General features: G+C 33.5%; 1 protein-coding gene, 1 long non-coding RNA gene and 1 pseudogene across 3 annotated transcripts; all 3 read right to left on the bottom strand.

Moving 5' to 3' along the window:
- Positions 1 to 5,810: 5,810 nt before the first annotated feature.
- LOC145572594 (transcription repressor OFP13-like) lies at positions 5,811 to 7,421 on the bottom strand. Its single transcript, XM_081631555.1, has one exon. The coding sequence runs from the start codon at positions 7,125 to 7,127 to the stop codon at positions 6,219 to 6,221; it is 909 nt and encodes a 302-aa protein (XP_081487681.1). The 5' UTR covers positions 7,128 to 7,421; the 3' UTR covers positions 5,811 to 6,218.
- Positions 7,422 to 11,674: 4,253 nt separating this feature from the next.
- Positions 11,675 to 15,774, bottom strand: LOC145572593 (uncharacterized). 2 transcript variants are annotated; one of them, XR_014096890.1, is made up of 4 exons: positions 14,159 to 15,774; positions 13,863 to 13,971; positions 13,661 to 13,768; positions 11,675 to 12,721 (listed from the first exon to the last, which is right to left on the bottom strand). It is a non-coding gene; the product is annotated as an uncharacterized LOC145572593 (long non-coding RNA). The 2 variants fall into 2 exon arrangements; XR_014096889.1 differs by having other exon boundaries at positions 13,863 to 15,774.
- A 5,711-nt stretch (positions 15,775 to 21,485) lies between these two features.
- Positions 21,486 to 22,616, bottom strand: LOC145572592 (putative CCR4-associated factor 1 homolog 11 pseudogene; annotated as a pseudogene).
- Between the last annotated feature and the right edge of the window lie 1,220 nt (positions 22,617 to 23,836).

Below are 23,836 nucleotides of genomic sequence, written 5' to 3'. Positions count from 1 at the left end.
TGTACAGTGTTCTTTTTTTTATCTTGATTCCCGACATTTCTCTGTCGCCCCCTTTCTCCTTTCCCCATCCTACGGACAGGTTGAGCTATTGAGCTTCCTTTACCAGGTGCATGATCTTGACATTGTTTGTCCCCGATACCGATTGGAGCACCAGCCATTCTTTAGTAATCAACAATGCCTTTCTTTCTTTCAGAAGTACGAGTACCGGGTCGATGATGAATTGGAGCTCCAAAGGAACTACCATCAGAGTGTACTCCTTTTGGAGCTAATTGGTCCACCAGCGTAGGATCACTTCTAGCGGCTTGCTTATGTGGCCCACATCTACTAGCGACGGGACATGCGCCGGGGCTAGTTGGAATGGGTTTTCTGCCGAAGCCATCTGCAAGGTCGAGAACAGAGGGGCTACTCGCTGAGGATTGAGGAGGATGTTCCTCATGACCCCCGGAGTGACTGTATTCCACTCCCCCAACAACCTTTGGGCATAGAAGGAAGTCAAGTTGATCATTGTTTCTGGTAGCGTTACAACCAGTTTGGTGCTGGTAACCAGGTTTCTCTCCGGTGAGAGTTTGAGGTGAATCACCTTTGGAGGGAAAATCGGTGGCCTCGGAAAACCACCCTGATCCTTAAGCTCGTCTGGGTCTTTGTTCATGAGCTTATTGAGATACCCGTTCAGAGTCATTTTCTCCATGGATGAGAAAATAGGAGGTTTTTGCAGAGGAGTTTTGAAAGAGCAAAAAGTTTCTTAGAATGGTAATGGTCAGGGAAATGAAGTTTGAATTTTTTTGAAGGGAAAACCCCATGGTTAAACCTTGTATTGGGAAGGAAAAAAGACTATTGAGTTGACAAGAGGGAGTTAGGCGGCCGGAGTCTGTGAAATTCTCAGGGGATGGAGTGTAGCAGTAGGAATGAAGTGACGGCTTGGGTAAGGGTATTAAAGAGTTTAAAATATGTCGGACAATGGGGTACGGACACGTTATAGATTGAGTAGCTGTTACTTCCTCCAAAGCTTGGAAAGGATTTTCTAAAGATTTATCAATTGGGTGGGTCCCTTTTTAAACTCCCTTTTTTCGCGGGGAAATTGGCTGGTGGTTAATACCTGATTTGCCCTTTTGGAAATTACCATCTTCCACTCACCTGCTCTGTTTTGCGTGTCCTTTTAGGTGGTCACCACTGGTGTTTTCTGGCGGGGTTGACCCTTGGAATTCTCTTCCACTACTACTGATCTTTTGTCAGTCCCCGGAAGAGCTTGATAAACAATTTCTTGTTTTACTCTCCCCGGCCATAGCCATTTTTTCCTTGATTTTGATTCATCTATTAACACTAGGATTCTAATAAATCTGAGATTCCCATGCTCAATGGATGAACAGATGTTCTTCACAAATACACCGATTGAGTTTCCAATCTTCCTGATTATATTTTCGTTCATGAATTCCATTGGTAACTCAGGCAAGTCTACCCAAATAGGGGAGAACGTACTCTTTTCTTCTGATGGCTTGAACCCAGCCTTCCATCTTTGAATTGCTATGAACGATCCATTCATGAACCAAGGCTCACTGTTTAGAATTCGCTCCACATCTGCATAGTCTTCGAATATGGAGACAAAATAACCCTTTCCAATAGGGAAGGAATAAATTTTTCCCACTGGCTTCCAAAGATTTTGTAGTCCTTGGATGAAATAGTCTAAGGAGAAGGACTTCCCAGACGATTTTGAAATGATCGCATCCGCCCACGGAGCACATAATTCTGAGTATTCATCATATGTTATTGCAACAAACATATCTTGAACTTCATCAAAGTTAGGAGGAGGGGATCGGAATCTGCTGCATTTAAGCAGAGCTGATGGTTTTGGATAGGGTGGACTGTGGTTTTTAGGGCTTCTCTAAAGGAAGAGAATTTTGTGGGGATATTGTTTGGTCGTTTTTGGCTATGAGGTGGCTGGTTTTTAGATTGAGAGTGGTTTAGAAGAGGTGGTGGTGGAACTTTATCTGGTGGATCTGGAGGTTTCTTTGGGATTTCTATAGACTCTCTTTCTCACTAGGTTTCTCTCTCATCTTTTTTTATTGTGAGATCTACTTGTTAATTGCTTTCCTAATGTAAAATATACTTGTATATGAAAATAAAGTGATTAAAAGTTACTAAGACGTAGAATAATATGTGTGGTGATTTGGTTAACAAAATCATCATATATAGATAGTTCTTCTCTCAAAATAGAGAAAATTGTTTGTCTAGGGTCTACCTATGCAAATTCTACTATAATGAACACGATGTCATACATGAAACCAATTAAGCATTAGTGTTAGAGCACTCTCACTCATGGGCATTTTTTTTTGCCCATGAGGAGATTTTAATGAAAACAATGAAATTTTGGCTTCCCACCCATGAGCATTAGAAAAAATGCCTATGGGGAAATCCTCAAATGCCCATAGCAATGGCAAAAATTAATTGCTACAGAGTGTGGGCCATGGTACCAAATCAGCAAAAAAATAAAAGAAAGAAAATAAATAATGTGATGATAGTAATACTTTAGGAGAGAGAGTGGTGTGGGTTTTTTCTTAGCCCATGAATGTGTGAGAAGTTGTAGAAAAAAAATGCCCATAAGAAAAAGTGGAAAAGAGGAGTGAGAAAGTGGGTAGAGAGATAATGACATTTTTTTTATTTGCCCATGAATGAGAGTGGTCTTAGCATGCAATATTCATTTTTCATGAGAAAATAATATCAATTGATTATTACACCTATAAAGTGTGACATCATTTGTCAAGTTAAAGACATGTAGTTGGGATAACAATAGTATAGATAGATGTACCCTAATCTATGTCGTTATTAAGCCGAAATGGCCTGGCTGAATAATTATCGAAATATGAGAGGAAAAAGCCTAAGAGATCTTGAGAGCTCTTGTTAAAACATTAGTCCATCATTAAACATTTTTAATATTCCCATAATATGATGCAAGTTTGTGGCTTTCACTTTGTTATTCGATTATAACAAAATTGATTGCATAGTCAATTAACCTCTATAAAACTAGTATATTATCCATTTTAAATCGATCCTAACCGCATCGAATGACTCGTCACTATAATATCAATTAATTGAGCGCAATTGGTGGAATCTTGAGGGCCAGGCAAACTTTGTAAAACTTTGTAAAGTCTCTAATAATTTCAGAATTGCCAGGCAAAATGTTCATCAGAGACAATTGTTCTCTGTAAAGGCAACCATATCCTCACAACCCACTCACTGAGGAGCAAGATAGAAAATATATGTGTATGTCTTTCAATCTTGTTTTATTCTTTAACATTTTACTCCTCAAAATTTATATTCATATCTACCCAAACATGATAACTTGGGTGTGCCCACTTATGAATGAATCATTTATATATATATACATTTTTTGTTTCCTTCTAATTATTTTTGTGAATTTAATTTTTTAATTTTAAATGAAGGGTTTTCAGCCATTAAAATTTCAGAAATCCAGGTGTTACATCTTTTGTCTCATGCTAAGATCTTGACATCCAAATATTCTCATTATATCATCCCATAAAAATTAATGTCAAAAATCAGTGAAACATTTTATACTATGTAACACTACATTTATACCAACTTCATATACAGACAGAAATTAGATATAAACCTGAATTTCATGCATTATTATTTGAAATAATACTTGATCCGTTCTTTTAGAAAACACACTTTTTTAGGCACGATTGCTAATGCATGTCGCATAACTTTAAAAATTAATTCCTTCAATTATAAGAAATATATCCTTACCAAAAGAATGTATGATGTACAAAAGAAAGTTTATACTACGTATTTAGAAAATATATTTATTGGGACAAGAACAAACTCATTTTTTTTTCTTAAGCATAGCATTATCACGAAGAAAGTCAAAGTAATATGTTGTCCAACGTCAAATACTTGTTAACTCAAATAATGATACGACGTTAGTATAATACCGATTTTTTTTAATTCTTCTTTTATTTATTTATTTATTTATTATTATTATTATTATTATTATTATTGTATTTTTATTAATTTTATTTGCAGGTGTAAGCATATAAGTGCAAAGGCCAAGCCAAATCTCTGAAAAATAAATGAAGAATAGTAGCTATCACTAGACAATGACCATCCAAATTTAAACTGGACGGTCAAGATCAATTATAAATATCACCATCATATCTAATAAGTAGAAATTGACGGTTGTGATTGAGGGTGCATGAAACCCATCATGTGGGCGCAACAATAAATGTGAAAAACCCTTCACAGTTTGGAACTTGGAATTGAATATGCTCATTAATATATGGCAGAATGCCGTTGAAGAAACCTCTTTTTATTAATTAATATTCATGAAATATTAGCTTATTTATATATCAAAGTATAAATAATTTGAGTATATACATTATCTAATTATCCATTATTATAGAAGTGTGTGTTATTTTTAAGTGTAGTTAGTGCATTTGTGATTTGTAGATGTTTGTCATTTAATGGGTATGTGGGTTGTCTTTATTAGTGAAAAATATACATCATTTTTTAGGATTAATTAATTCTATGTCAGATCTTCTAAAAGTTGGTTAAACAAATGACAAATCTTAGTGGTTGTTTAGTTTTAAGTAAAAGTTTGGTCATAATTTGTTTGGAAATCGAGATCATGAAGTATAAATTAGTGTATGTATGTCAACTAACTAGTTGGTTATAAATAATATTCGTATACATCAATTAACTTAGTTGGTTATAAATAATATTTGTATACGTCCTATATTATCTCGCATTTGATAAGCTAACAGTGTTATGCTTTACATTATCGAGCTAGTGTTTACGTGATACATCGTTTACTTTCTTTGAACTAAAAAGTGGCAACTTTGCTATAAAGCTACGTTCGGCCTAGTTTGCGGATTATGTCAACGGCAAACTCCTAGGCATTTTTTTAGTGAAGTGTGTGCCTTTTATATTTCGGGGTTTGATACGTGAGGCTCCAAGCATTACCTTTCCTAATCTCAAACCCTCAAATCCATAAAATGTTCCTATAAATTTTAACAAGGTAGGCAAAAACTTCAAGTTATTTAAGACCAACAAGATTGAAATTTAATCTAGAGCAAATTGTATCTCTCAATCCTTTTATGCCGACCACACGCAATAGTTCCAAATTTAATTAAACTAACATAACAAAAAAATCGTTAACATTAACTAATATGATTATAACATTTTAACATTTCATTGAAACCGTTGTAGTACACTTGTACTGATTAATTTAATCAATAAGATAGACCGCCATGACAATTATTCAGATAATAAATATACTTTTTTTATGAAATATTGTTGAAGAAGTTGGTTAACCCACGGGCCAGGTTAACAACCATAATGAAAGAGATATAGAGAAAACTCTCACACCTCTTTCTTTCACGAGGATGGTCAACAATATAGGTTGATGATGATCATTCTCGATAAAATCTTATTATATATACATATTTTATTTTTGTTATTTGATTGGATGACAATGTTTATGAGAGGAATTGACTAGACCACATCATGACATAACACACCCACCATGATTTCATGAAACCTCTTAGATTGCTACTCTTTCATGGTTTCACACTAGTTTATACATATAGTGCCAAAATTTTCTAGTTCAGATGTTCTTTCTTCTCATTCTTTTATGAAACAAATATTTAAGATCACCTAACCCATGATAATGGTAATAAATAGCACTTGTAAATTTTATATACTACGTATAATTGAATGGCCATTACCCAAGACAAAGGGCAATTCCTAAATTAGCAAAAAAATAGAACAATCTAACTTAACAAAAAACAAATAACAAATAACAAATCTAACATTATATTAACAAAATTTATTTTTCTAATTTGAACACCTCATTTTCTGATTTCTCTAATTCATGTGCTATGACATGTGCAGTTTCCTTTACTAGTACTCGTCACAGACTTTCATGAGGCCAATCTCAGAGGAAATATAAACCTAGTCTAACCAAACTAGAGATAGATAGATTGTACATACAATAATAACATTCAATAATAGATTGAAAAATCTTAACTTCAATCTTTTTCAATCTTAATAGTGTGCATAATAATCAACTCAGCATTGACCCTAAAAATAATACTAATACTAATACTAAGTAATAATAAACCATAGTGAAGATCTATTAAGATCAATTAATACTAACTAACCCACCCTCAAAATTCACTAAACTAATATGTAGATTTACTCATCAATCATACATGATCATCATCCTCGTCCCGCTCATCGACGTCGCCATGATCGAGTATTGAAGAAAGACAAGGGGTGGTGAGCGAAGAAGAAGGCAAAGATAGAGGTGAAGAAGGAGAAGAGTAATTAGAATAAGAGGATGATGTTGTTGTTGTAGTAGTAGTAGTAGTAGTTGTTGTTGTTGTTGTTGATCTTGTTGTTGGTGTTGAAGTTGAAGATGATTCAAAAGAAACAAAAGAAAGATTAACCAATAAATCAATAAAAGCACCAACAATATAACCATGATTATTTTTGCCATTAATCTTTAAGTAACACCCCAGAAGTTGTTCTAACCCTTGCCAATCTTTAACACCATGAGCTTCCACCATTTCTTCCATTGACCTTCTAAAATCTTCATATGGACTATTTGAGTCCATTGATAATACCTCACTCTCTTTATATTCTACTACTAATTCCGAATCTTCCGATGCGACCGAATTTATACTGGGTTGTTGTTGTTGTTGTTGGCCTTGTTGTGGTTCAAGTTCTTGACTTCGTTCGTCCTGTAAGTGGAGTAGCAATGAGCTACTCCGATCAGGCTCGAAGAAGAGCCTATCGGACCTCAACCCACGAATGACGGACTCAAGGGGGTCTCCGGAATCTTCCGACATAGTCGAGAAGCTTCTAGAAGAGGAAGAAATAGTGAAACAAGACTCAGGAGGGGTCATTTCAGATTCAAGAAAAGCAGAGTTGAAGGTTCTAAAAGCATCTTCATCATTATCTTTGGCTCGAAAAGAAAGAGTCTTTATGTTTCCACAAGAAGGAAATGGCCAAGGTTGGGAAGATGATGAATTTGAAGGTGAAGAAGAAAATGTTTTTGGGTCTAAGCTTTTAGATTGAAAGAGAAATGGAAGCTTCATTTTCTTCTTACCCATTATTAATGGAAGATTTTAATTTTCTTTGAGGAATTTCGTCGAACAGTTGGAGTGGATGGTGAAGGAAAGGAACTAATATTAATGAGTTAGATTGAATTTTGGTATGGAAGTGTGGTAAGATTGCTTGGGTTTCATTTAATGATGGTGAGAGAAATATTTGAAGGGAGGAAGAGAGAGAAAATAAAGGGGGGAAAAGAGAGTGAATGTAAAATATAGATAGATGTGGGATTTAGGTGTGGTAATTGAATGTAAAAGTATAGCAATTTTAATGTTGGAGACAGTTGCCTACATTCAATTTCTGTTGTACTTTTTGCTAAGCAAAGCAAGTGTGTGTCATTTATGGTTTTGTTTACTTGCTCACTCCAACGGCTCAACCCGCCTGTTTCATAGATTTTTAAAGAGATGGATAATTTGAAGTAAAATAATAATTGAACTGAAATTAAGATAAAAAGAATGGAAACTATATGGTTAACTAATTAGTGAGTTGATCTTTCATAAACGAAGAAAGTTTACATACAAGGTGATATGGTACATAAGTACTCTAATTTGCTCTACAAAGATATATAAAAAAAACGATGCAAACAAGATTTGGATATTTCCTTTGAACACTCTACCAATAAAATGTCATATTAAATGCTGAAATTTACTATGGAGTAGTAATTTATTGGAGGTTATCTATCTTTACATTAAAGTATTTAAGTACCCTTTACTATCTACTTTACTTATTTAATAAAAAATAAAAAAAAAACACACAAAAAATAAATAAATAAAATAAAATAAATTAACTTATTTGAATAAAAACCCTAATATTTATATTAGCTTATCTAAACTAAAATTTATGTTAAGCAATAAGGAGCATAGTCAACCATAAATTGTTGACATTCAGCTCTAGTTATGATGGATTGAAAGTGTGGGTTGTAAAACATCTTTAATTTAAGGAAATAATCTTAACTCCCAATGTCTCAAAGATTAAACAAGAGTTTAAATCTTAATGAATGATTGATCTACCTTCCTCATCAATTAAATATAAAAAATAAAAAATAAAAAAAAAAGGGGACAAAACTTATGGAAACAAAGACTTAATAAAATCAGTGGACATCAACTTTCAACAAATAAGTTTTGGGCATTTTTGTCTCACATTAACCTATTGTTGTAAGAAGCCACCTTTTAAATAACGATTATGATATCTATACACCTTTGGTCACAAACGGCATCAAATATAAATTATAATATTTCTACTTAACATCTTCTATGTAATCCTTACTCCTTAGTTTTGTACATATCCTTTTCTTTAAAATAAAAACTACATGGACATACATTCCCTTAGGTAAAATTTACTTGTTATAACTAGGCTTTGTATAATTTACAAGGATGTGATTATCTAATCTTATTACTTTGACATAATTTGATCAAACTTATAATTTTTACAGTATGATTCAGCACAGAGTATCATATTTGTAAGAAAATTATTTGGAGTAAATATTTACAAGTATCTAGTTTTCAAAAATAGCAAACTTCGTGCATAGATGCAACCTAATTATATTAGTATCTTATAGATGTATGTCCCTCAACAAAGACAATACTTAGCATCACACCAAACATCATCTTGTCAATAACCAAAATGCTTTAGCATCCAACAATCACCACATTAACTAGTAATTAATTAACAATTGCAATGAAGACTTGGACACATCGTGACTCGTCTAGTTTAAAGCCAAGACGTCTTAGCACACAAAGTGACATAATATAGTTCAACCAAATATATACCGAAATTAGATAAATAAGATAAATTAAGTGACAAAATCATCACATATTAAGAAGATGGTGACGAATTTTATACATGGTATTTAACTTAAGTTGGAAGACATTTAAGCAGCCTTATTAGCTTCTCGATGAATGATATCGTGGAGGCGTTTGTGAGCATATAGAAACACAACTCTATTAATCCATGCATACACTCATGCATGCACATATATATATTAAAGAGGTCATTTAGATATTAGAGCATGTTTGGTAAGAGTGTCTTTGGGTTGGAAACATGTTGAATTAAACCGTTATCGTTATCAATTCAAGTGTTTGGTCAAAAGGTTTGGATCGGATAACAATTACCATACTTAAGGGTAATGGTTTTCACCTATTTGTTATTTAAACCTTAGGTAACAGTTACTCTTGCCCTCCTCAACCAAAAATTAAAAAAAAAAAAGTTAGGTTTAAATAATTCATTTCCGTAGTTAAAACATATGAAAATATAAAGTTTAATGATTCCTTTCCTCCCTTATATTTGTTTTCTTTCCACTTTATTTCCAATATTCATACCAAACACTGCCTTAAAGGTTTCCATTCCCTTATAGAAATATATTACAAAGCCACATTTTCAAAATCGTCATTTTATTATTCTTAGGTATTTAGAAATCAACGAATCTATCAATTTCTCAAACCTCAAATAAAAGAACCTTAAATTTCCTTTAATAGCAATTTTGATCAATACTTAATAACTATGCGATATTCACACTTGATGACTTCAATACATGACCGATACTTAGATAGAAGTCGTTAATCAATTCATTTTCTAAAAGATAATTTTGATATACTTAGAGGCAAAGTGATTTTCTAGCTGCTAGACCCTGTTCTTTTGAGCTTCTGAACAGAGTTGAGCAAGTGTGAGCAGAGCAAAACAGCTTATTTATATTAAGTAGAGACGTAGAGTAGAGTAAAACAAAGCAGACGACAACAACTCAAAAGAACAAAAGGCCTTATGTGTTTTTTACATAACTTTGTCAAATTTATATATATATTTTTGTATTTTTCAAAAAGGAAATGCAACTAACCATAGGTCAAAGATAAATTTATGGTGTGAAAAATGAAGACCTCTTCATCGACCAAAATGTCTCATTCAAGGTATTGAGATAATTGAGGAAAATACAACCCAAATAAAGCTTGCATGATGAAACAAAAAGAAAGTAGATGAGCCCATGTGAGACTGTGGACACGAATATCTGGATTAAGTTTGGTTTGGGGGGTAATACTAAATACTAATACTATAGTCCAAATCATATCCACATCCTTTGTTTCACATCATATTCAGATACTTGAGACCATGGTCCATACTCTTTTCTTGGGTGGTCCCTTTTTTTTAAAAACCTCTCCTACTCCAAACCCACATACCCAACCTTGTACGACATGTATACCATAATACAGTACTAGTTACGATTATGTTTTAATAAATTCTTTGATCCCAAATACGATATAGACTGTGTTGCATTTGGTTTGTACATTAATCAATAATGAACAAGACGTGAAAACAAAAAAGAAGGTAAATAAGAGACAATCACTTTAAATGTAAAAAATTGGGTAACTTTGATCTTATTTTTAGACTCGCTACGGTCCTCCACACCAATGTCCTAATAAACCTTCTAGCTAGTTGCGTGTACGCCTTCCTTTGGCTTGCACAAGATAATACAAGTTTAAATCAAAATGGTAAATAAATAAACTTTTTCACATTTAATGTGTACCTTATATTTGTTGATATATTTATGAGAATATCATAATAGCATCTAATTAAGCATTTTTGTTGATAAATTACCATTTTGCCACTTGATAAACCAAATTTGTTTATCAAAGAGATAAATTGGGACTTTCTCGGCTTAACACTGATGCGTAAATTGTTTCCCATCTTTGAAATTTTATTCTACAGCCAGGTGAGTGGATTCGATGCATACATAACAACCCAAATGAATACGAACTTGAAAAAACATACTTTGTAGGCATAATATGCATATATGTAGGGGTTAAAAGAAAAACATTGGGCGCCATTATTATTGGTTTTGACATTGAACAATAGATGTATATATAGAGATCTAAAATTCATATGTAAATAACACTATGCAGTAATGTCCTTTTTTGACTAAAATTGATTATGACATAAAACTTGGGAGTAAAAGTGCATCAAGCGTTACGATGATAAAACACTGACATTGAACACACATAAACAAATTCCAAACTAAACTAAACCTAAACATGAAGCAAGCATAAATAATAAAATTGCCATATCAAGAATCTTATATACATATATCAGGACTTACCAAAAATAGCTACAGTATCACTGATACGTCACAACTAACAAGCCCACATTTGTTCTATAAAATTTCCATAGTCAGCAGTTCAGCAACCCCACATTGGCCACAAATGATATTCTCCATTGGTTGAGATTTGGGATCACTTGTTCGCTTATCACCTTATCTCAAAACAGAAAAATTAAATAATTCGAGAATTCCCTTAACGCTTTCTTTGGCTCGCTTCCCTTCACCTTGAAAACAATAATATTCAATATAAACAAATTGTTTTAAAGCGAGTTAATTCTTATCAGTAAAAAAACACTAAAAGTAAATCAGTAAAAATAATTTAAATCTAGTAAAAAGCAGCTGAGAGAACATAGTTATATTTTATTTTAAAAGTATGATATACTACATTTCTACACTTTTGCTTGCTGAAAAAAGTTAAAATGTATTTTATACATATTATTGTCAAGTTACCAAACACAATGTAACTTTAAACAGTAACATAATAACATATTTCGTACATATTAGTATCACAAAGCATTCTATACAATAAACAAAAATAAAATAAAATCCAACCGTTAAGTAAAAATAGCATATGTGATAGATTGTTAATTACAGCCAAAACACTATATATACAATTTGGAAACACATCACATCGTTGTTGGGCACTCATTCCATCACCATTTTAACAAGTAGTGATAATTATTGCTAACTTATAAACAAAATTACAGAAGAAAATCTAGCACATTTACGCCTCCAACCACAAATAAAAAGAGGTGGAACCCTGATGCAACAACATAACAACTACTCCATTTTGTCCAAGGGAGACTCCAATTCATTACTGAGCTTGGGTGCATGAAATATTAGGTTCAATTTTGCCACCTTACACTTTCATTGTCATAGAATAACACCCAATTTAGAGCAAAGCAAGCATTTCCATTAATAATCCGATATTGACATGCCGCCCGAGTTTAGACAACAGTTCTTAAAATTCCTTCCGATAATAGGGACGTCGAATGACCGCCTCAGCACAGCTCAACATTCTATGGGTTGCTCTCATTTCCTCACCTGTTCTTTTCTCCCAAATGATGGTGACCCCACCTAAGCTGCATCTATTAATGCTTTTCTGTTATGGTCTAGTAATTTCACACGTACACCAAAACCTTGTACACTTATCCCCTAGAACTGTAGAACACATGAGGTGTAATGGCACTCTTTTCATACCCAAAAAAAAGCATATAAACAAATTATAATAAGAAACAGTAAATTAAATGTAAATACGAAATAATTGATCAAGTGTGCTAAAAAAAGTGTAGTCAATTTGCAGGAATAAATTCTTGATGCAAGTGTTAACTGATTGCACGGCTTCAATCAACGCACAGGCGATTCTTCACTTTTGGCAATGATTTCCATTTCAAATCCACATTTTGGCCCCTTTCACATGCAGTAGTACTTCCACAGCTGATTAGCTGATGCATTGAGCCAAAAAGCCTCTCATGTCCAAACATTCATGGTGGTAGACCACTAGAACATATCCTGCCCCGAAAAAACACAGTGAGGGACCTTTTATGAAGCTAAGGACAAATTTCATAAAACGTAAATAAATTCAAAACAAACAGTCAAAATCCTTTTCCAGCTCTATTGGGGATTACAGATTACAGTGAAGATAAAAAACACAATTAGGGGGCCAACCTTACAAGCCCAGTCAAACTAGTCCAAGATCATCCACACTACACTGCACTGCACTAACTAAACTAGCTCCAAAGGAACACCTCAAGAGATTTTTACTTGTAGTCCTGTACAGCAAAAGAGTCAAAGGGAATATAGGAAGCCCGAGAAAATCATGAGATCCAATATAATTTAAAAAAAAAAGTTTGGAAGGATCTCATAGACTCTCAAATGGACAGAGAATGGAGTGTTAGCTCTTAACCAATGACACGAGTTTTAAAGGTATCTCCAAAGGATTTCCAAAAGAACCCCCCGTCCTGCCCCCCCCCCCCCCCCCCCCCCCCTAAAAAACAAAAATAATAATAATAAATTAAAAAAATTAACCATAAGGGTGTGACGCGTCATATGAAAAGAAAAGAGAGAGAGGGAGATGTGACAACCCCACGTCCCTCCCCTAGATCAGAACTGGTTTAAAAACTGAAAAAGCAAAAGAAGAGAGCTATTTCGAGTGTCATAACAATGTTGGGATTTTTTGGTAATGATCTTGGGTCTTTTTTTGCAAACGGAATGGAAGGGCCAGTGGAGATACCACTAATAGACAGTACACAGTACCACTACAAAGGCTCTTAAAAGCTTGACAATTCTATTTTCTAGTTGAAATATCATATAACTCGGCCAAAATGTAATATGTTAATTCCTTTACAAATCTTATTCACCACTCTGAATTACAGTTATCATTGTTCAATTTTACTAAAAACAAAAAAACAAATCAGCAAATACTAGTGTACCCATGGAAATAAAACTCACATGACATGGATCAGTGAGTTAAGATTGACATCTTGGTCACAATATCAACTTCATATAAGCAGATTGATGCACTTGTGGAGCCCAGACACATCTAGCTTTTGTGGTATCCTACAATTATATAGAGAAGATTCTTTGTCAGTGACAGAAAACCTAGGTGTGGGCACCAATTAAAGGGAAACAAAAACTGCCCAACAGGCTTAACCTTGATGTTGACAAACAGGTTCTCTTGGCATACCCTACAAGTTTTGAGTCACATGACCACTAGAACTCCAGCTTGGGACTGGTCATGAGAGCCAGAAGGCTATGGTGGCCTGCAGCATTATTAGATTAAAACAAAAGATATGCTACAGTAAGCATCAAGCATGTGCCAGGACCTACAATGATTAAGAAAGATTTATAATTTGCAAGTTCAAAACTCCACAAGGCCATTAAGATGATATTTACAGTAAAAATAAATAAAATTAAATAATAATAGTTATTAAAAAAAAGTGCCTTAACCTTGATCACGGATGAGAGACAACTTCACTTACACAATATGCTGATATGGAGATCAGAAGCACAAGAGCTCCTGGGCCCATAAAGCTCACAAAAGCAAGATCAAACAAGGACCAAAACTTTAATTCAGCTCCGCCAAATCTAATCAAAAAAACAAAAGTGACAACTAACAGTCACAGCAGGCACCAGAATTATGAACAAAAAATTACAGTGTACACACTGGGTATGAACCAAATTTTACAGCTTATCAACAATCAATGAAACCATCAAAAGATGACAAGCAGAGGAGCGTAATCAACAGGAAACCAAAAACTGCAATTACAGCTCTTCACCTCTGGCTCAAATAGCAACCTAGGGAAGCAACCAAAACATCATAAATTACCAGACATATGGAAGTAATAGAACCACATTGAGCATAATCAAGAGGAAAAAATAACCTTACACACAGTTGTTTACCAAAACAAGCATTTAATTGTGGCTAACAGATACTGAGAGATAAACAAGATGACAAATGGTAAGGAAAACTAACCACAAGGAAAGTTTTTCTAGATGAACAAACATGATAGCACTGTAAGACTATTCACAGGCATATAAATTTTACCCTACCCAGAGCAAACAACACTTCAACAAGCAAAAGATTTTAACTGCAGGTAGCCAACAAACAAAACCGAAGCCATTAAAAACTAATCTGTAATTATAGGAACATTCTTAATATTGACAGGTGTGTACATCAACCATTAAAAAGACCCTAAAAGAAGATGCATTAATAATTCTCCTCAACCTACATTTCTACTTAAAATATTATATTTTAAAATTTTTAGGAAAGATGGTCTGACTTGACCAGAGTAAAACCAATCCAGTTGACCAAAAAAAAAAGGTAAAACTTACACTATGACGAACATGAACTTGATTAATAATGGTTAAATAGTCATGATTCATGAAAATACACAAAACTATAATAAAAATAAATAAAAAAATAAAAAAAATAAAAAAATTTCAAAAATTAAGTTGTCTGAACAAAAGCATTTACTCGGACCTTTTGACACAAAAACTACTAGATTAGATTGAGAGTATACTATGTTAAAATGTTGAGTTCCTCGCATAAGGTAGATCGTCATTGTTACCTAAATGCACAAAATTCCTATGAACAGTAGTATTCCTTACGAGAAACGATAATGAATAACATATTTATGCATACCAGATGAAATATCTTTTATGTAAAACTTAAAGTATTTATTATCTCACAGCAGCAAAAGTTTAAGAACTATTAGCAGTACAGCATTAAGCAGTGAGCAGTTCAATTAAACAGAGAACCTGCATATGAGCTCATAATACTCCTATCAGCTACCAAAAGAAGATCAAACAATGGCATGATAAACACATGACTACATGTCTACATGAGATTAACATTTTGACTATTACCCCGTAAAATTAGAAATTTCAAAGTCCTATGCAGACTACAAGAAATTTGTTATATTCAGACTACTGCAAAAAAGATGTAGAAACCAGAGATTCTGATAATTACATAACACTGCATTTCACACTGATAGTTACAAGGTACACAACGTAATTGAAACTAATAGCATTTAATAAATTATAGAGGTATACATCACAGAGCAACTGAAGCTACGAAGGAGTGACTGAAGCTAACAAAACCAATATCCCCCCCCCCCCCCCCCAATAGAGGCCTTCTGCATTTTAAAGAATATAATTACCGCCACCTCCCATTATTAGCCTCAAAAGTACAAACTTCTGTTTGCCATATTCATAGCAATCATATAATTAAAGTGTCTTTCATTTTTACATCACCATCTCAAGTCTCTTTAGAGGAATCAGGCTTTACTCACACACAGATTCAGATGGAGCTCAGATATAAAAGACTATGATGATCTATCTCGGAGTAATTTATAATGAAAAAGGAAAACAGTTAAGAATATCCAGCTAGTCACCAGGATCAGACCAAACAGATACAGTCTTTTAATTATGCAGGAAAAATGAAAGTAAATCTAGTTAAGGTTGAATGTCAAAATTTCAATTCCTGCAAGCTGCAACTATTACTGCTTACATATATTTTGTGGCGGCATAACCTCTAACAGGTCAAAATAACAAATTGAGGGAATACTACATTTGCTGTACGCCCAATTGCCATGTTAACAAAGTCAAAAATAATATAAGAAAGTTCAAGGAAAAAAAGTAACAAACAAACGGAGTCACTACTTCAACACTAGAAACCTACTGCTCATACAGGCAAACAAATGCCAATCCAAGAAACAAATATTACAACCACGTTGATAAGCAAGCTGATGCTGCGATGAAGGATAAAGAACACTCACCTGAAAATCTGGAATATATCTGCTACTTTGATATGCTTTTAACACTCCCCTGTTTGCACTTATCATAAGCAGCTCAAAATCTCATGTATTTCAGGCCAAGAAATTTGGAAGAAATATAAAGCCAAAAATACATTGCTATCATATTTTTAGGAAATTTAGATTGAGTGCATGGCATCATTGAAACTAATAAAAGCACGAAACCTTCATATGAATCTAGAGTTAGAAAGAACATCAAAAGGGAAATTAAGTCTCCTAAGAAAACAAGCAATATCAAAACTACTTCAAAGCATAATCTATGAAGTTAGAGGTCTGTGTCATCAACACAAAGACAAGAAGTCACAATGACATTAAGAACAATAATTTGATCTGAATGATATTGCTGCTTACTTGCTTAGTGTAGTGACCCAGCATCCAACACAACAAATTTCAAACATTTTCAGGCTAGCATAATCCAAATTCACAGAAATTGTACTTTAACCGCTGACTCAATTAGTTATCTTGATTGTACAAGTCAAACCAAGGCAGGACTCAGGCAAAGAAATTCAGAAATAGCTCAGAGTCACAATGAAATGAGAATACTTCCTGGCAATGGGAATGGATTTAAGTGTAATTTGGCAAGTAAATCAATATCATAATGTCCATAACAATGCAATCTCATCCCTAAATCAGTGATTTTCTTCATAAATGCCCATTACCAACCAACACCACCCCCGAAATGGTAATAGATGGTAATGGAAATTTGTGAAGAAAAATAGATAGTATGGGGTGAGCTATCATTACCACGGAACAAAAATTGATTTCCCTTACAAATTTATATACAAATTCATTACCATTACCATCATTTATCAGCACTTACCCAAAAGGGCAGTCTTTAAGCATGTTAATAAGCACGAAGTAAAATTTCAACTCCATCATCGTTAATTCTCTTCTTCATGGAGAAATAGAATTCAAGTGACTTGTTTCTTTTTCCATATAATTATTTTCTAACAAGCCAATTCTGAGAACAGAGTAAAATCTTGCAAGGAAAGAGAAAGATGATATTCTAGGAAAGTATCCAGATTCCAGAGTGAAGTATATACCATTTACAAAGATGAAGATTAGAAGTAAATACCATTTTCAAAGATGAAGATTAGACTCTATTTACAAGAGTATAATTTCGTGTGCAAGAAAGAAAAAAAAAAAAAAAAAAACATATATTGCTGACAAGTGGAAGCCTAGTGTTGTGATGAGTAAATACACGTCTGAGCAGATTTTAAACTTGGTTAGGGCTCTGATGACGAGGCAACTTCCTTTCTCTATCCATTCAACTTCATAAGAAACACTATAAAACATGGGTCAAGCACATAACAATATGATCACATCAACTTTTATCCAAGACACAATAACTCCAACAAGTAGCCTAGGTAAGTATGGATTCATGATGATGATGATGATAAAATGATGAATTCATCTTTCACAAATGATATCCCAAAATTCAATAAGAGTACATAGGAAAGAGGACACTTAAATGCACTCTCAGTCTCTCAATTTAAAGCACAAAGCCACAAATCACACTCTTCATCTCCCTATTTGACATTTGGTAGAAATTGACAGATGGGGATTTAGTAGGAGATTAATGTTGCATACATGAGAAATTCTTCCTCCCTGATTAAAAACAAACTCCCTTTGAAATTTAAAATTTCAATTTTCATCCATCCCAACATAGTTGAACACTTTCTTTTTTTTTAATAAGGTTTTATCAATTATTGATTATTTATTACCTTTCTCTTGCCATTATCTCCTTCTCACACCTAATCACTACAATGACCACAATTATCCCAGTACCTCCCATAACAGCTACATCTACTTTTCTATTAAGAATATAATCAGTGACTCAACCACAGCTTATCACGTAAAATTCTATGCAACATCAAGTGTTTGAACTCTTGTAGAGAGAAGGAAGTGCAAAACATTAGTACGAGTCAATGACAAGTGCAAACCTTAAATATTGATGACAACAAGTAGCACATATTTGGACAGTGACTCAGATTGGGTGGGCAGTAAGATGTCTTTCCTTAAAAATCAAAGTTTTTTCATACCAACTTTAATCCTGGACACAAATCAGCCAACAAGTGTTGCACTGCTGTCTAGGTAAGGTTGGAATCGGAGGGAGTGGAGTCCACATAAAAAGGATTATTTTTTACCCCTATTTAGTTCACAAACATTGACCACTTTAATTAAATATTTCAGCATGTCCTAATGACAAAAAATACAAATAAAAGCTAATAATAGCCTAAAGCCCTAAAATAATACTCCTCCATTTTCCTTGTTCTACACACTGTAAACTTAAATTTGTTCTTTTTTGTTCCGCTGACTATGCATTACTTTTTATAGGCCTACCCCATTTATCAGTTTACCCCACAAAAACTACACTTCTCCACACTATGTCTTACTTTATTCACCTTTTTCTTACACATTCACCTTTTAACTATATCTGGATCCAACCCAGGTCACACACCTGGCTTATGATGGGTGACTGGGTGAGTCTCCCAACAAGAGTTTCGACATACGTTGGCTCGAACCCGAGAACTCCCTTAAGCGACATCAAGTTGTTTACCACTTGAGCCAACTCTTGTTGGTTTTTACATTATTCTTACTTTATCTTATTCTCACTCAACAGACAGCGTAGCTTTTTTTTTTTACGAATTAAATAGCATAGCTTCATTAAATAACCATTTAAAAAAAAAAATTGAGGGAGTATTTATTTACGGAAAATAATCAAACAAAAGTTAGAGTAATAATGATAAAATAATGCGTATCATATTTATTTATGGAATAAAATTGAATAGAATCAATTGTAATTGACTATGGAGCATTGAACCTAATATTTCTAATTAATTTTTGTTATTTAAATATTTATTTACTAATATAGGCCTTACAAAGAAGAAAGAAGTGACTCTTGCCCCTTCTTAAGTCATCAAGTTTTTTTATTGATAAGTCATTCGTTATATATGTTCAACCATCGAATAATCATCATTAAAATAAAACACACATATTAATGCCTTAATCAACATTATCAATTTCTCCATTAATAATAACTTGATAGTTATCTCAAATGCAGGTTGAAAATTATGCTTTAATTATCTCTAATTTCGTAATTATGTCAATTACAGATTCATAATTTTGCCTTAATTATCGCTTATTTCATTATTAACACATATTTATACATATGTATCATCTTTTACCTCTAACAATGGTTTTATCCATGGCAACGTGGACCCATGGATTTTTCAAGGTCATTTATTGTTTTATAGAGCTTATTCATCCAAGATTGGATTTTTCATAGGCATTACAATGTTCCCAATACTGAATATGTACCTATGAACTCAGAGCATATCTGTATAAACCTTCCCAGAAAATATGCCTCACCAAGGAACACCTTAATGTTCTTCATACACAATAGGCAAAACTTACGGCAACTGTTCAAAATAAAAACTATAAAACCATAATTCATAATCATCCAACTCTAGGTGAAGTTGACTAGGTCATAGACGGCAAAAAAGAAATCTGAACAAGGTTCTCTTTTTCATTGTTGTGGATCTTGGCACTGTGAAGTCAACAAACAAATTTGTATAGCTTATCCTACTAATGTTTTGTTCTCTTCATCTTAAATAATAATATTCCGTCAAAATAATTTCAATTTAGTAAAAATAAGTTAAGTTTAGTTCACTAAAAATAATTTATAATCAGTAACATTAAAGAACAAATATAATAGATAATCAGTAAGAATAAGTTTTAATAATTTTAGTTCAGTAACAATAAGTTTAGTTTGATAAAATTAATTTCAATTTAGCAAAAGGTGAAGAGAATAGAGCCTAAATGTAATTCTAATCAGAACATTCTATATTATAAGACAGAAATGATTCAGTCAAGGAAATGTACCAATGATTCTCCTGCCCTATGCATAGGCTCCAAGACCTATTACTATCTCAAGCATCCCACAATCTAAAAGAATTAGACAGTCCAAACTCCAAAGCAAAGATATGCAAGTTGATAAAGACAAGAGTCCTTTCAGCTAACATGTCAAACTATACCCATTGGAGACATTCTCGATAAACTTCTCTCAACCCGACGGAGAGACTTCTTAAAGCTAAGCTCAAACTTCCAGACTTCCAGCTATATCCAACTCTTCAAAATCTCACCCTATCATAGATATAGATATAACTCTTGAGGGAAGGGATAACAATCTGGAACACCAAATACCATTGCTCCAAATTAACTGATCATAAATCAGAGATTAAACAAAAACAAATAGACCAGCTCCCTTTCCTCTTTCTCGACATGAATAACTGGATGGAAAACTCTAGACAAGTAACAATAATAACATCAAATTTCAAAAATACCTTCACTAATTTGGTTGTCTAAATCTCTAAAAAGCTGAAAATTATTGTAAAGTGATTTACACATTTTTTGTTGTTTAGCTCATCTAAAGAGGAAAATTAGTGGAACTAAAGTGATTTACACAATTTTCCAATGTTCGACTGTTAAAAATAGACACAAGAGATAAGTAGCTAAGATAACTCCTTGTTCCAAGTTCCACCATTATTCCATCACCTTTGAAACAGAAACCAAGATAGACCCATTTATATGTCCATAATTTGCCCAATTTTCTTTTTTAAATACACAAATTTGTACACTTCCAATCCTATTCAATCAATAAAACACCCAAGCTCCCTGACAAGCTAAATTACTACACAATATAGTCCCAAAACTTGAATATCACTAATACTGCATCTAAAAGCACTCAGTATTTTTACCTCCAAAATCCCCAATTTCCATTAGAAGTTCATAAAGCAGTTTCGACTTCCTCACGTCTGCGAAAACCACAAATATCACATTTAGCTCTAGTCTCAATATTTCTCTCAGGAATCGTTGGAGCAACGTAAATAAGGTAAAGAGAATATAAAAGCATAAGCAAGAAAAAATAAGCTAAAGAATTTTTTAAAAAAAAACAAAAATTAAAGAAGAAATGAAGCCAGATTAAATTTAAACTGGACTATACTATATTCTTGAAACTATCATCAATGACGACATATCCAAAGGCATTAATTTACATTAGAGCATGATCAAAGAAGAGAATTTGCTAAGAAGTCTCTAACCCATACAACATTCCAGCATAATCGTCAATGCTGCCAGGCTTCTTAAAGAAAATCTCTCGAATCCTCTCAAAGACAACCCATGTGAGCAAGCTATCGGAACCGGCTTGATGCGACTGCCCGACCATTCGCTTCACCTCCAATGCCTTCGCAACACGATCCAACCCACCATACAACCCATCACAGAACCTGATCATGTACTTGACATCAAACACTCTCCCCCCAAAGAAAATCCGCACCAGCTTAACAAACACACTGAGCTCACTCGGCAATTGCGACTGAGTTAACACTTTAACCAGATAACCGAAATCGTAAGCACAGTGAAATGTCAGCCAAGTGATAGAATTATCGTTGCATACCAAACCAGACGACATCATCAACTCAGCGAATTTCACTGAATCAACTCCAGATTTCAAATTCATAGCGAAATCGATGCCGTGATTCCTCAACAACTCGACGGAATCCGGCGACTGATTATCCGTCATTACATCGAAATCCTTAAAATTAAACTGCCAGATGTAGCCGATCTTAGGGTTTCCGAGATTGGGCAGATTTCCTTTGGAATCCACCAAAGTTAACCCCAACTGAATGATCTTCAAAGCATCGACGTTCTGCTTCAACAGAGAGTAGTGTTTCCCCGGAGAAGTGTACTTCGGCCGAGATTCGCTGCCGAATTGCCGGAAAAGTACGCCGGGAAACTCCGTATCCATGGCAACGAAGGAGTAATCGTCGATCAAAGATCGAATCAACAAAAACTCAGATTCAAGATTATCAGACCATACCTCCCGGATCTTAATCGATTGAACAATGGCCATGAAGAATCCAGAACTTATCGAATTGTTAGGGTTCTTCAATTTTCACTTCTTCAGTGTTGATTGGAATTAATTATCTGCGAATTTTTGGATAATTTGAATTTCTAGGGTTTTGACGGTGACAGTGGAGAGGAGGAAGATATTGGGAGGTTTGGGGTTTTTTTTTATAATGGAAGTGGAAAGAAGAAGAGGAAAGGAGAGCGGGGACGTGGGACGGTAACTTCTAAACATGGTGAAAGAACGGAAAAGTAAACTTTTTAAAATTATTGACATATGTAAGTAATAGCGTGACTTTTTAAATTCGTTACTATTTTCTACTTTGTATTAGAATTGAATTAATAATTATTTGATCGAATGTACAAATTATAAACTAAAGATACATTATTGAATAGGATTCAATTATCGATGAGGATATGATATAAACAAGTCATTGTATCGATGAAAAAGTCTATGTATTTGCTCCACTTTCAAAGTTTTATCCTCGCATTAGTAATATGCACCAAAAAAAACATTGAATTAGTTTAACTTAGGAACCACTTTTAACCTGTATAAAACATTACTTACAGAGGGGGATGAAAGATAGAAACTTTCAAACAGTGGAGAATGATTTGGGAAAGTGACTTAATAATTTTATTGACATATGAAAGTTTTACCATGACTTTAATTATGTAGTTTAACTCTTTTTACTAAAATTAATTATCTGATTGAAAGTTTCAATTATAAATTATTTGCTTCAATATAATAATCCAAATGAATAATCGAGGAAAAAGATTGATTATATTTAGGTTTCATAGTCAATGATGATGTGCTATAAAGAAGTCATTGTATCGAATAATTGTCATTCATCCGCTTCATTAAACATGATTGTTGGTTGATCATTGCGTGCATTAGTTAATTAGTTTTACCGTGGATGATTTTCTAATCATAAAAATGGAGCACTGACCTTACAAAATACTTCGTATATTGAGTTGTAAACTATCGAACATATTTTTTTTATATATGGAAGTGGAAAGAGAGAAAATAGAGAGAGTGAAGACGTGGACAGTGACTTTCAAACACGAGAAATAACGAAATAGTCATATTTTTATAGTGCGATAAATATTCAATAACTTTAAAAAAAATTATTGACATATGTAAGTTTTACCGTGACAATCACCAGCTGCCACTCTCGATTATTAATTGATAAATCGGCCTTAAGTAATTCAACAAACTAATTCATGGAAAATTGAGCACCACTTGGATGACGATTGTGATCATCTCCATAATTTATGATAATTGCATAACAATATAAGAATGTCATGATCAATGTGCAGCACAGAGAGTATCAGCTCATTTGTTTGGTACCAAACATCCAACATTCATATAATTTGGCTGCCAACTTTATTTAATAGCCAATGTTTA

The sequence above is a fragment of the Chenopodium album genome, chromosome 12 (genome assembly GCF_948465745.1).
Source record: "Chenopodium album chromosome 12, dcCheAlbu1.1, whole genome shotgun sequence".
In the NCBI taxonomy this organism is placed as follows: domain Eukaryota; kingdom Viridiplantae; phylum Streptophyta; class Magnoliopsida; order Caryophyllales; family Amaranthaceae; genus Chenopodium; species Chenopodium album.
The sequence above is the reverse complement of the archived record's forward strand: the minus strand, read 5'-3'. Positions and strand labels throughout refer to the sequence as shown.

Coding starts and splice junctions, on each gene's coding strand:
- LOC145572594 (XM_081631555.1), bottom strand. CDS start 7,127: ATGGGTAAGAAGAAAATGAAGCTTCCATTTCTCTTTCAATCTAAAAGC.